Here is a 12,168-nt window from a genome sequence, read left to right as displayed (position 1 = left end):
ACACTGAATTTAAGCTGGTCTTTTTAAGTTTTTTTGTTTTTTGTCGTTCTATAGAGTAGCCAGCTGGAGAACAAGCAACAAGTTTTGCGTTCGTGTGGCAATGCATTTTATTGTCTGTGGCTGTGGATGGAGATTTCAGAGCTCTTGGATCTAGAAAGGCTTGCAGCTGTAGAACAGAACGTAAGCGTCTGGAGACTGCACAACGCTCCCGTGCACTTCCCTGACGAGAGAATCGTCAAACCAATGCCATGTCTCCAGCACCGAGTTGTAGCACAGAGCCGTGTAGTGACCCATGTCCAGGTTACCTCTGTGGATCTGGAGAAAGAAAATGGTTCATTTGACAGTTTTTTAAATTTATTTTATTTTGCTTTCCTTATTTAGTTTCCAAACCAACTTGAAAGGACGTAGAACATGGGTTCCAATTTTTAAAATCAGATTAAAAGTACCTTTTAAAAAAATCTTTAAGCAGGTATTAAGCTTATCATTAAACCCACATTTCTGCTTTAAGATTTTTTTTTTATATTGGTCTGATGTAATTTTAATCTTAAATGTCATCTTTCCATCAGCTGCAAGTAAGAAATCTTCATCAAAAGAAATAAAAGCTTAAAACATCAACCTGTGTGGAATCTGCATCATGTTTCTCCTGTGAAGCGAGTTACTGAAATATATAAACTTTTCATTAATTTATTAAATATGACCAATGACTGGGATAAAACTAAAATATAAACAATTGTTTTCCTACAACAGTGTTTAGGGTCATTTTACAGTCCTGAAAAATCTAGTAGTTTGTGGTATTTGACAGATTTCCAAGTTTTGATAGGTTTGGGGGAAAATGGAAAATGTTTGCATGTTGACTTTTCAAGTTAAAATTTTTAGGGTTGATGGCAAAGGATGGCACCTAGATAGGTGCCATCCTTTCTTTGATGTAGCACATCAAAGTGTTCTGTCAAAGTCATTGATCCGTGATCTTGCATGTAGATGCATAATTCTAAGGACTATTTCAGAACTTCTTTTTTGGCTCCAAATCTTGGATGTGGTATAGATTACAAAGGGATATTTTAGAATTTATTTTAGCAATTTAGAAATTAACCAAAAGACATCACAGTGAAAGTGAATTTGTGTAACGCTCAATTGAAAGTTTTGTAAACTTCATTTCCTCAAAGCCCCTCCTTGGAGCTGCAGCCTCCAGCCAAGCCCCCATCTCACAGCGAACCCCTCCAGACTAGCGGCAGCAGCAATACGCAAATGGTGGTAATGTATGCTGAACTTTCACAAGCTGCTTCTCAGTCCAGCGCTTCTAAGAATATTTATTAACGGCATAATGAGGAGCCATGTTGTGACGACATGCTGAAGGAGGAGAGTCAGAAAGAGCTGGAGCTTCTTAAAGAGACAGATGCTCAATTTAAAGGCGTCAAATTGTAAAGTCTAGTTTATTTTAAGTTACGTTTTATATATTTACAGCATTTTTATAACAAATGAAGTAAACATAGTTACTATTTTGTGCTATAAAATGTCACCACATAATACCGCCCCTTCTTTGATATATTCTCTCTAATTATTGAGCCATTTAGCAAATGGAAATAATTTTGGTAATTCTAACCGACCTAAAACAATAGAAGTTTGGTCTGATTTGACTTCAGACGGTAATAAAGAAGACATATGTAAACAATGGGTTTCAACTGCATTTGTAATGTAGTTTATATGAAATTGACTTTCTATTTGTTAAGCTGCATTACGCAATGAGTCCCAAATATGACGTAAGCCTCGAGGTCCTGCGTGTTTTATCTCTCTCCCTTTATTACACCCTGCATTATCTCCACTTCATCTTAATGATCCTGGTGATGAACCAGGAAGAGAACTGAAACATGCAGGATACAGACCCTTGAAGACGGACTTTGAACACCAAGATAACATCAATGATCATTGCAGTCTGTCGTCTGATCACTCACCACGACAGCATACAGGTGGTAAGATGACCGTCTCCGCACCGAGCTGGACAGAAACGGAGTGATGTCGAGCTCCATGGAGAACGACACATTGGCTGACAGCTTGACCTGTTTCCTCCCCTTACAGCCAAACCTTTAAAGAAGATAATTATGTTGGATAAATAAAGAAAGTTACATTCCGCCTACATGGTGCTTGAGGCACTTTGCACAACACTTAAAAGGGCAGCATTATGTGCTCTCCACTCACATGCTATCATTTTACAGCATAATCAAGTAACTGTGTTACCTAGCTTGGTGTATAAATGCTATATACCAAATATGACTTAACAGAAATTTAACTGTGTCATTTAACGCCTTAAAATTGGGCCTCTGTCTCTTAAAAATGCTCCTCTATTAACCCTTTAACAACGTTTTCACCAGCTGAGAAGCAGCGTCTATAATGAGCTCAGCACATGCGCAGTTCCTCCAGGTGTTTGCTAATTGCTGCCGACTAGTCTGAAGCAGCTGAGTGGGGAAGTGGCGTCGCTCGGTCCCACCAGGCGTTCAGCTCAGCTGAATGGTTGCCACGGGAGACCAAAGGACTCCAGGTATGTTTTTGACCGAGGGAATAACATCATAACATGATGTAAAGCTGAAAAAAAGAGTTGACTTCACATAATACTGCCCCTTTAACTAATGTCAGTACACTAGCCATGTTTACAGTCAAGGCCAATTCCCAAGCCTGCATTTATTGTCACCTTTTAAGAGATTACCGTAAATGCAAAAAAGACTCAACATTTTTCTTTGAAACCAGGCTATTCCTTCGCTCTGGTGAAAGCAAACATGTTGCTGAATGTTTGCTGAATAATGAATAAGGCAAAAAACGATCACTGAAGCTAATTATTTAAGTGGACAGTCCAACTATATACAAGTACTGTGTGAAGATTTCAATCCCCATTAGCTGCTGTTCTTCATTGGTCAGTAGGTGAGATATTATATCCAATTTAACAAATTCAATAAGAACTTAAGAATTACAGCTATAGCATATTCTTTGATGATGTTCTTACCCACCGTTTCAGGTGCAAAATGAGAATCTCTGGAGGTTTGTTTAAGTAAGTTTGCACTGTTGCTTCTCTTCTTCTGCCGCAGTCTGAGCAGTCGCTCTGCTCGGCCCCAGTCAGGACAGTCTCCTCGAAGAACAGGGATAAGCAATCCTGCACAGACACACAAACTGGGTGAAGGTGAGGACGAACCACTAGGACCCAGAAGAGCACCTGGCGACGAATCCGGTAAAACGTACCTGAATGGAGCACTTCTTGTTGTCATTTGGGATGGGAAGTGACAGTATAGTGAAGGTTTGATTGTTGCGCGCCTCGTGACCACAGTGGAGGAAGCTGGTCAGGTAGTTTAGCTGGCCTTCAAACAGATCCGAGACAATGGTGGACTCAGTTTTGGAGCTTCTGCTCTGATTCTTTCCTGGCTGTTTTCTTGACAAATGCATCTGACGTTTTGCAACCAAATGAACACAAATATGAACTGGGAAAAGGAGTGCAAACTTGAAAAGTTGAGATGTTTTCTTAAAATGCAACCGAAACTCAAATCTATACTACTACTACTATTTATAATAATAATAATAATAATAATAATAATAATAATACATTTTATTTGCATACCACTTTTCTAAAAACTCAGACACTTTACAGGAATCAAGCAAAATTGCAAACAGAACATCAAACCAAATCATAAAAGCAAATAAAAACCCTTAAATACACCACATTAGACTCACAAACGCATAAAACATGACATTAATCATACATTAAAAGCTGTGCTAATCAATTATTGATTGTTTAATTGGATCATCTGTTTCAACGTTTAACGGAGACGTGCAGAAAACAGTGTTTGCAGATCAGAGATTTTGATGCACCTTTTTTAAGTCTTCGTGCAGAGCGTCCAGAAGGTGGAGCAGCAGTTCTTGTGCGTCTTGCTGGGTGTAGCTGCCAAACTGGGGGAAGATGGAGGGCAGCGCAGCCATGACTTGCACAGGGGAACAGCTGGGGCTGCTCCCCTGCCACATCCGCTCCAGAAGCTGGACGAAAACCTGCGCGATCCTGCACTCGCACCTGCACGAACAGAGAGGTCAGATCGCTGGGGAAAGCTCGTCCGGTCTGGATCTAGGGGTGGTGGGTGGGCCGCCGCGTACTTTGCCAGCTCTCTGCGCGTTTCCTGACTGAGGAGGTCTTCCACGAAGGGCATGGTTGAACAGAGACACTGCATCACAGCATTGAAGTAGCACGAGTTGCCGATGTTATCTAACCCAACAACTCCTGGTTTGCCCTGCGTGTTCGATGGCGTGCATGGCCTGCTCCTCAAGTTGTAGCTCGTGCCCTCCATCATCTGAAAACAGCCATTTGTGTTTGACCTGCAGCATCACAGACATAACATGCATCAGCCTTTTGCTTTGTATTGTTAATCATGATCAACTAATTTCCAAACTGGGAGGGAACAAACAAATAAAAGCCTTTGTTTACCAGGCCAGACTATTTTGGTTCCTGCCAGATCGAATGGTAGCCTGGTAACTGAGACATTACACCAGTTCTCAGCATTCTGCAGCCACTCAGTTCAAAAGAAAACAAGCAGAATGCCACAAACCAGTTCGTCTCAATCGTGACAATGCTCTCATTTGAATGTGGTTCGCTTGAAAACAGAAGATAAGATTTGATAGTGCTGTTTTTTGATTTAGCTCATTATGATGGCACTTTTATTACTAGTTTATCATAGAAACGTTCAAGTGTAATGAGATATTTGCACTCAAAACTAGACAAAAACACTTGGTAAGATTTGATGTTTTTTGCAGTGTTCTTTAAAATCTGAAAGCGAAACTAATGATACAGTTAATGGCAGCAAAAACAAAAAATCTTACGTTCCAACTATAGAGCCATTTTCTTGGGTAAATGTCTAACCAGGTAAACAGAGAAGTCCAACTGAGAAAGTAACCTGGTTCTGGTAAAGACAGGAGAAGACATGAAAATAGTCTTGAGGTTCCCAAGATGTTTGACATTTCTCTTGGAAAAAAACCATCTCAGATCTAGACTTTTTAGGAAGAGATCATTTGAATGTATTGCTGACTGTAATGGACAGGATTCTGCTGCAGTAAATTCCTCACTAATACAAACGTCATAGAGATACAATTACTGAAAAAAGAAAGGTTTTTCCTCCTCTCGTGTAGCAAAGACTGCAGTCAAACAAACGTGACTGACCTTTGCTTTGAAAGACTCGTGGTTTCCTGGTTGGAGCAGCTGTTCAGTCGTGGCAGGACGGGCACGGCCATGCTGTCGTCTGCGGCCAGCTGAGAGGCCAGAGTCCTGGTGAACTCCGGCAGAGGAACCGTCCTGCCTGAGGCCTGTCTCTGCAGAGTGTGGAGCACAAACGTGTTGATGCAGACGGTGTGAAGGGCCGCCCAAAAGCCCGGCATGAACGCATCTGGCCCGGATCCTCTCAGGTCCGGCAGAGTGAGCAGAGCAGGTCCAGTCCAGCCCTGAAGGTGGGCTGTGAGTTCTGACTTTGACTCCTCTGAAGTTTTAGATGGAGATGAAGATGATGCCGGGGGTATAGTTTGCTTTTTTTCTGATGGTGGCAATCGAATGTTAACCTGTAATTCAGAGAGGATTATTTTGAGTCTGCCCTCCATCCTCGCCGAGTTGTCCAGCTGAACAATCCGCCCTTGGCCGCAGAAAGGTTCTACCAATCGTTTGACCACTTGCGCAACTACAGGCGTGTTACTCTGAGTCTGCAGCTGCTCTGGAGAGTACAGGTACATGTTGCAGATGAAGCCGGAGTTTGAGTCACAGAGGAGGGCCAGATGGAGGGAGCAAAGACCATGCTGGTGGGAGAGTGTGTACTTTTTCACCGCCAGTTTGGGACCAGGGTTGTGTAGAGTCTGGTAGCGGCGGAATAAATGCTTGCAGAAAGCAGAGAGAGCCTCCAGCTTGTCTTCATGCTTCAGCCTGGTCAGAGACAGCAGGTGGGTGTGGATGCTGTTCCTCTTCAGGAGACCGTGCTGTCTGTCCAGTTTCAGGGCTAACTCAGACGCAAAGGTGCAGCTGTCCCCAAGAGACAAACCACTCTGCAGAACAATGGAGAACAACGTTAAAGCCTCACCGTACTCCCCGTCAGAGACAGAGGAGCTCCGCTCCTTACTCAGGCTGTGTGGAAGTCTCTGAGCTCCAGCCCTCGTTCCTGCAGATCTCCTAATCAGCTCCTGGATGGCTTCTACGTCCAGCACTTCCAGGAAAAGCTCCCTGGCCGTGTAGTAAACTTGAAAACTGGGGCTCGTTCCCGTCTTTATGAGTGACTTCCATTTTTTGGGCCTGAAGATGTTTGGTAAGCAAACTCTGTCCCTCTGTAAATCTCCTTGCAGCTCTCCATCCACTAGATGGCACTCCTTGGATGTCCAAACGCACTCCTTTACTGACAAACTGCTGGCCTTCATTTTTAGCCTCCTGATCCAAAATCACCTTAGCATTACGAAGCAGAAAGAGCTTTCCTGTTTTATAAAATTCTCAACCATCCTCTGTTTGCATTGAGATCAAAATATGAAGCCAACACTGACTAGATCTCTGACAAATACGAGCCAGAGTGTGTGCACTGCTAATGTACATGACAGCTACATCGTCTCAGTTAAAACACATGAGAATCTGCTGTTAAGGTGAATCATCTGGGATCAACAGTAACCAGACAACACAGTCTTGGCAACATGCAAACAGGAGACTTTAGCTGCAGTGTAACTCTTTAAGATCGGTTTGTTCCCATCGACTTCATGGTTCAGTTTAAGACACTCATCTTGAAGCAGTGCCGCTTTCCCAATGTGCAAACTCTGTCAAACACAGCAAAGATCAGCTTCAATCTGTCAAACAATTGCTTTTAAAAGTTTACACATCCCTGCAACTTTTCAGACAGAAATAATTTCAACTCCCTCCACCTTTAATGTCAGTTTTTGTGTAAAATACAATTCATCAACAAACATATATGCTGGGAGGGAAATACAAAAATAAAATAAGCTGCAAAAACCAGGTTGAATACGTTGTCAAACCTACAAACTACTGCTTAGTTGAAACACCTTCAACTAAGTCTTTATGAATGTTTAGTATGTTGCTAAAAAGTGGAGACAACATGAAACTCTAGCAGCTTAACCGCTTTATTTTTATGGATTCATAATAGGGCTTTGGCGCCTCCTACAGGCAGAGAAAAGGAAAAGCTACAACTAAGAAAGTTTGGAGTGGTTCAATAAAATAGGAAGTTTTATTTAAAAAAAGCAACTATTAAAAACGATTCCCACATGTGACATATCTTGTACTATTAAATAGAAAAAAACACATTTAATGGAGGGTAAAGTATAAAAAATAAAGAGCTACAATAATTTGATTTTACAAATCAAGAGTCACATAACTTAATTCATACGACATAAATGTCTTGTTATTTTTAGATACAGTTTTAAAAAAAGAGTTTTTTACATAATGTTTTTTTTTTTGCATAACTTTTGAGAGCTGCAGTAAATATCCAATGTTCATTCATGAACTTATTTTGGATTTTTTTCAGTTAAGTTTTTTTAGCTGCATCATTGTAAGTCTTCACATTTAAATTCATGATAAGCATGAAGAAAGGTCAATAAATTACTGAGGAAAAAGATAAGTCACCAAGGTGTGAACTCTCATGCAGACCTTCACGTCTTCAGGTCTCATCTGCATTTCTTCTCTCCTTGTCACTGAATACGGTCAAGTTAAACGTTCTCTGGCTTGAAATTTGACTGAAGTCCTTGAAAAGTTAACCACGCAGACACAAGCGCAGTAAGACGAACAGTGGTGTTAGTATCTCTTTGATGTGGATCTAGTCGCTCTGCATGTTTGCAGAAAATACTGGCCTGTGTGGTTTGGAAATGTACTTAGTCTTAGGAGCTGTAAGTTAGACTGAAGGTCCAAAATCAAAGCTGTAAATGTGACCTTACCAGAGGTTTTCCTTTTGCCTGAAGTCATAAGTTTTCTTCATACATTTTCCTAAAATTACTTTAACTAGTTAACAATTATAGTAATTAAACTGGTATATTAAGGATATTAAATTAATATTTTTTTAATTTCATCTATCACTTGCTGTGACTATGAATAAATATATTTTTTCTTCTATGAATCCGATTTAAATGCGACTAAATGTGGGCAGAACTTTTAGTACAGCCCAATTTTATTATTCATATCCCTGACAGATTGGGATTTAAACCTTTCTTAAAGTTAATTAAATAATTGTTTGATTCTTTTACAGCAGGAAAAATAAATAAATAATATCACACTCTTCTGAATTACAGCATTTATTTAAACGTGCAAACATATATTTGTCTCTTCAAATGTTCTACTTTCTGCAGTGCAATTTGCATTTCCGTCGTCTGCGAGCAGGATTACACAAATGAAAGAGCAACACTTTCTCAGATGAACTCTGTTGCTGTTTCCTCTCCATTAATATTCAGCTTGTTGAAGCTTCAAAATGTTGTGATAAATCCCAGCTTTCTGTCACCGTTGGCGACAGAGTCACACAATTACCCCTAAGGGCTCCGTAACTTCTGCTGCATAAAAATCAAATCTGCATTCAATCCGAAAATACGTTGATCCGTTTAAATCAGAGGTCGTCTTTTCCCCACGCTCAGCACATCCTTTCAGATCCGAGTCGTTTCTAATCTCGGCGGCCGTTCGTTTTACTGATGGAAACATAATTGAGCGTCCGCTGAAGCCGGATGAGCTGCAGTCTGAAGAGGCCGGTTCAGGTCACCCACACGACGCGCGAGAAAGCAAACTGGTGGTAATTTTATCCCATGTGGGAGTCTGATGTAACAAGTGTAGGTGATATTTAGCTTAGTAATACCACACAGACTCTCAAATTAACTTCTATGAGCCAAGTGGTAGAGAAGGCTTGTTTACTCTGTTCTCTCCGCATGCTTTTATTCTCTAATAATCATCTGTAACAAAACGCACTCCTTGCATTATGTACAACCTGTTCAGCAAAGTCTCAGGAATGTTCCTTGGAGATTTTGGTCAGTATCTATGTGTTAATGTCCAGACGGACGCTCGCTGAATTTTTAGCCGCACAGCCATGATGCTAATCTCTCATTCCTAAGATGCTCTGTTGGGTTGAGTCATGGTGACCTTGCAGGCCGCTGGGTTACGGTGAACTCACTGGCGTGTTTAAAAAACCACTTTGAGAAGATTTTTGCTTGCAACATGGTGGTGATGATGATGATGGATGTTATCGTAAGAAGCTGGGTACACTTTGCTCGTAAAGTGATGGACATGACCAGCAGCTGTGTACTCTGGTACGCTGAGGCGTCTCAACCTGGGATGTCCAAAGGGCGGCCCAGGGGCCACTTGTGGCCGTCTGGAGGATTTTGTTTGGCCCCATTCAAGAATGGAGCAAATTCGCTGTTAAATCAAGATTTTTAAAGAAAAATACAATTTTGTAAACATTTATTTATGTACAAGGCAAAGTTATTTTTCTTTTTTTAACAATGTTTCTGTTTTCATAGATATCGCTTCAATAAAACCAGCAAGCGATGGCCAACCTTTGTTACCAAAATAACAAAAAGAGGAAAAATTGAGGACTAGAAGTTTTCAAAAGTGTTTACCCATTATTTAATATGGAAACTGTGCAAGAAGCTGTTTATATTTTTGGATCAAGAATAATTCACAGATTCATTTTCTGCCAAATTTTGCCTACATTTCTATTTTAAAATATTGTTTATTTAGTACCTTATTGAGGAGATAACAACAACATTATGTCTTAGGGAGTAAATCTTTTCAGTTTAAGTTTGAAAAAAATGTGGCTCTGGATTTTGCTCAACTTAACAATTTTGACTGTAATGGCTAACAGTGTGGACTCCGCTGCCCAATTGGTAACAAGTAGCGAGCCAAGAAAGGTTCCCCACACCATTATACTTCCACTACCAGCTTGAGCTGTTGATGCAAAACAGGATTTATCCATACATTTTGTTTACAGCACATTGTGAAATTTCACAGCTGAAATAGAACCAGGCAATGTTTTTCCAATCTGTTATTGTCCTGTTTTGTGAGCCTGTGGAAACTGAAGCCTCGGCTTCCTCTGGACTAAAGCAGCTCTTGCAGCCCGTCTTCTGCAAGGTTTTGCTTTCAGAGACTGGATTCTGCTCTTCTTGGTTGTAGATGGATAATTGAGTTTCTTCTGTTTTTGTATCTTCTTACAATTTTTCTCTCACCTCCAGCTACAAAACAAAATGGTTGTGGGTGAAAATCCCCCATAAATAGTTTTATTCATGTTTTTAAACACAATATGGAGGAGCTCTCAAAATTGTTCTGCTTCAGAGATTTTGGTGCGGAACAAATTCAACAAACAAATTCAGAAATCCATCATATAATCCAGCATATAATCTAATTAAGTTCACTGAGTGGGAAAATATCGCAGATTTTGTCTAATCAGTCCTACAACATAATTGTAACCAAAGTATCTTTACATATCATGAGAGCTCATTGATTTCATAGTACAAATATGAAGTGGCGTACTAACCTTCGCTTATTCACCCTTAAAAACGGGAAACCCAGGAGAACTTACCATTCAACTAAGGCTTAATGTGCTTAGATCTCGATGGAAATGAGGACAACAAATTACATGGTTGCTGCTCATCAATAGTCACCCAAATCTGCTGTTAGATCAATAATAAAACGTTTAAAACATCTTGGACTCCAGCGAGGCTGGAAGACGGTGCATGATGGTAAAAGAGCAGCAAATAGTGACGTCTGCCACCAGGTCTCCCAACACCAAAACGTATTCTGATGTTTTTATTCACATCTTTCCCAGCAGATGTGGCGGTAACTGTCAACATGCCGGTGGAAGAAAACAACCTTTACTTGTTGTCCCTGCTAATGACATATTTACATGAGCCAGCACACTTGAAATAAAGTCCCCTCATGTCTCTTACTGTCTGAGTAAGAGTCTCATAAAACCACTTGTTATCTGCTTACTGAGCGGACGCGCACACACACACACGCAAACGCAGGTAGTAATTAGCACCTCAAAATTTGTTTTGAAATATCTGCAAGAACAGAGTGATCTGCCGTGAAAGTGCTGATGCTGCGGCAGCCGCTGCACTCTGGTGGGTTTAATAAGGCATGTGCTCATCTGTGTTCTTCTGAGAAGAACAAATTGTCTTAACCTCACTCTTACTGAACTCTGATCCAGGATATTTACTAATTTATGAGCAGGGTGAGCAGCCACGGACGAAGGCAAAGTGCAGAAACGAGTGAAGCAGGGTGTATAATCATTGCTGCGATACTGCCTGGAAAATTTCTTTGACACCGAAACCAGACGTGTGTTTTTAACCTGCAGTGGAAAGTCCACGTCCCGAGGAAGGCCGGCTTTGTTTGGAAGAAGTAAGGGATTGTTGCTGAGGTTCAGATGTCTTGTGACCTTGGGATGAGTGGAAACTGAGTAACGAGAAGTCCAGGTTTTGTTTTAACACCTGACCTGGCCTCACCTGTCTCAGTCAGCTCTTTGTAACTCACCTGACAGTTAATCTGGAAAATTATACCATGAGATTACAGTCTGCATTACTCAGTCTCAGTTTTAAACAATTGGGACTGCACCATGCTTACTGGTGTTGCAACACTGATATTTCTTATAAAACCAGCATAAGATTTAATTTACTCAACGGTTTTGGACGTCTAGTTGTCAACGTTAAATTGACAACTAGACGATTTCCTAAATGTGATTTCCTAATTAAGAAATCACATTTGTCTGACGTGTAGGCATGTCAGCACCAGAACCCATTCTGTTGTGATACAATTAGAAAACATTATCTAAGATTAAATGGTTCTGACCTTCCCTAAACGAATCTTAAATCTGAATGGAAGTACGTGTCACACATTTTTAATATGTTGTAATTCTCTTCTCGCTCTTTAATTCGCCCTGATGGATGTTTGCGTTGCCCTGCCTCCACTTCGCCTCTGTCCAGTCACTGCTGTTGACTTTCCACTGTGGTGCTTGTGAGATGATGCCTCTCCACTTTGCGCTGCAAGGCAGTTTAATCATTCCCAAAGAAAAAAACAAACAAACTACAAAGCAAGTTTGAGTTGTGCTTTGTCATCTGACAGGACCGTTTTCAAAGGGACAGCTCAGACTGCTGAAAGCGGGGTTCTGTTGAAGGAACGTCTGATTTATAGAAACCGATTAGTTTTAG

At 40.8% G+C, this 12,168-nt stretch overlaps 1 protein-coding gene across 1 annotated transcript; it reads right to left on the bottom strand.

Moving 5' to 3' along the window:
• Positions 1-150: 150 nt before the first annotated feature.
• Positions 151-6,414, bottom strand: LOC106919696 (uncharacterized). The gene is made up of 7 exons (XM_014990240.2): positions 5,183-6,414; positions 4,126-4,344; positions 3,850-4,045; positions 3,226-3,426; positions 2,997-3,139; positions 1,950-2,079; positions 151-315 (listed from the first exon to the last, which is right to left on the bottom strand). Exons 1-7 carry the CDS (start codon positions 6,412-6,414, stop codon positions 151-153), a joined length of 2,286 nt encoding a protein of 761 aa, XP_014845726.2.
• Positions 6,415-12,168: the final 5,754 nt, after the last annotated feature.

The sequence above is a fragment of the Poecilia mexicana genome, unplaced genomic scaffold (genome assembly GCF_051168715.1).
Source record: "Poecilia mexicana isolate PSO_F unplaced genomic scaffold, ASM5116871v1 scaffold_3, whole genome shotgun sequence".
NCBI lineage: Eukaryota > Metazoa > Chordata > Actinopteri > Cyprinodontiformes > Poeciliidae > Poecilia > Poecilia mexicana.
The sequence above is the reverse complement of the archived record's forward strand: the minus strand, read 5'-3'. Positions and strand labels throughout refer to the sequence as shown.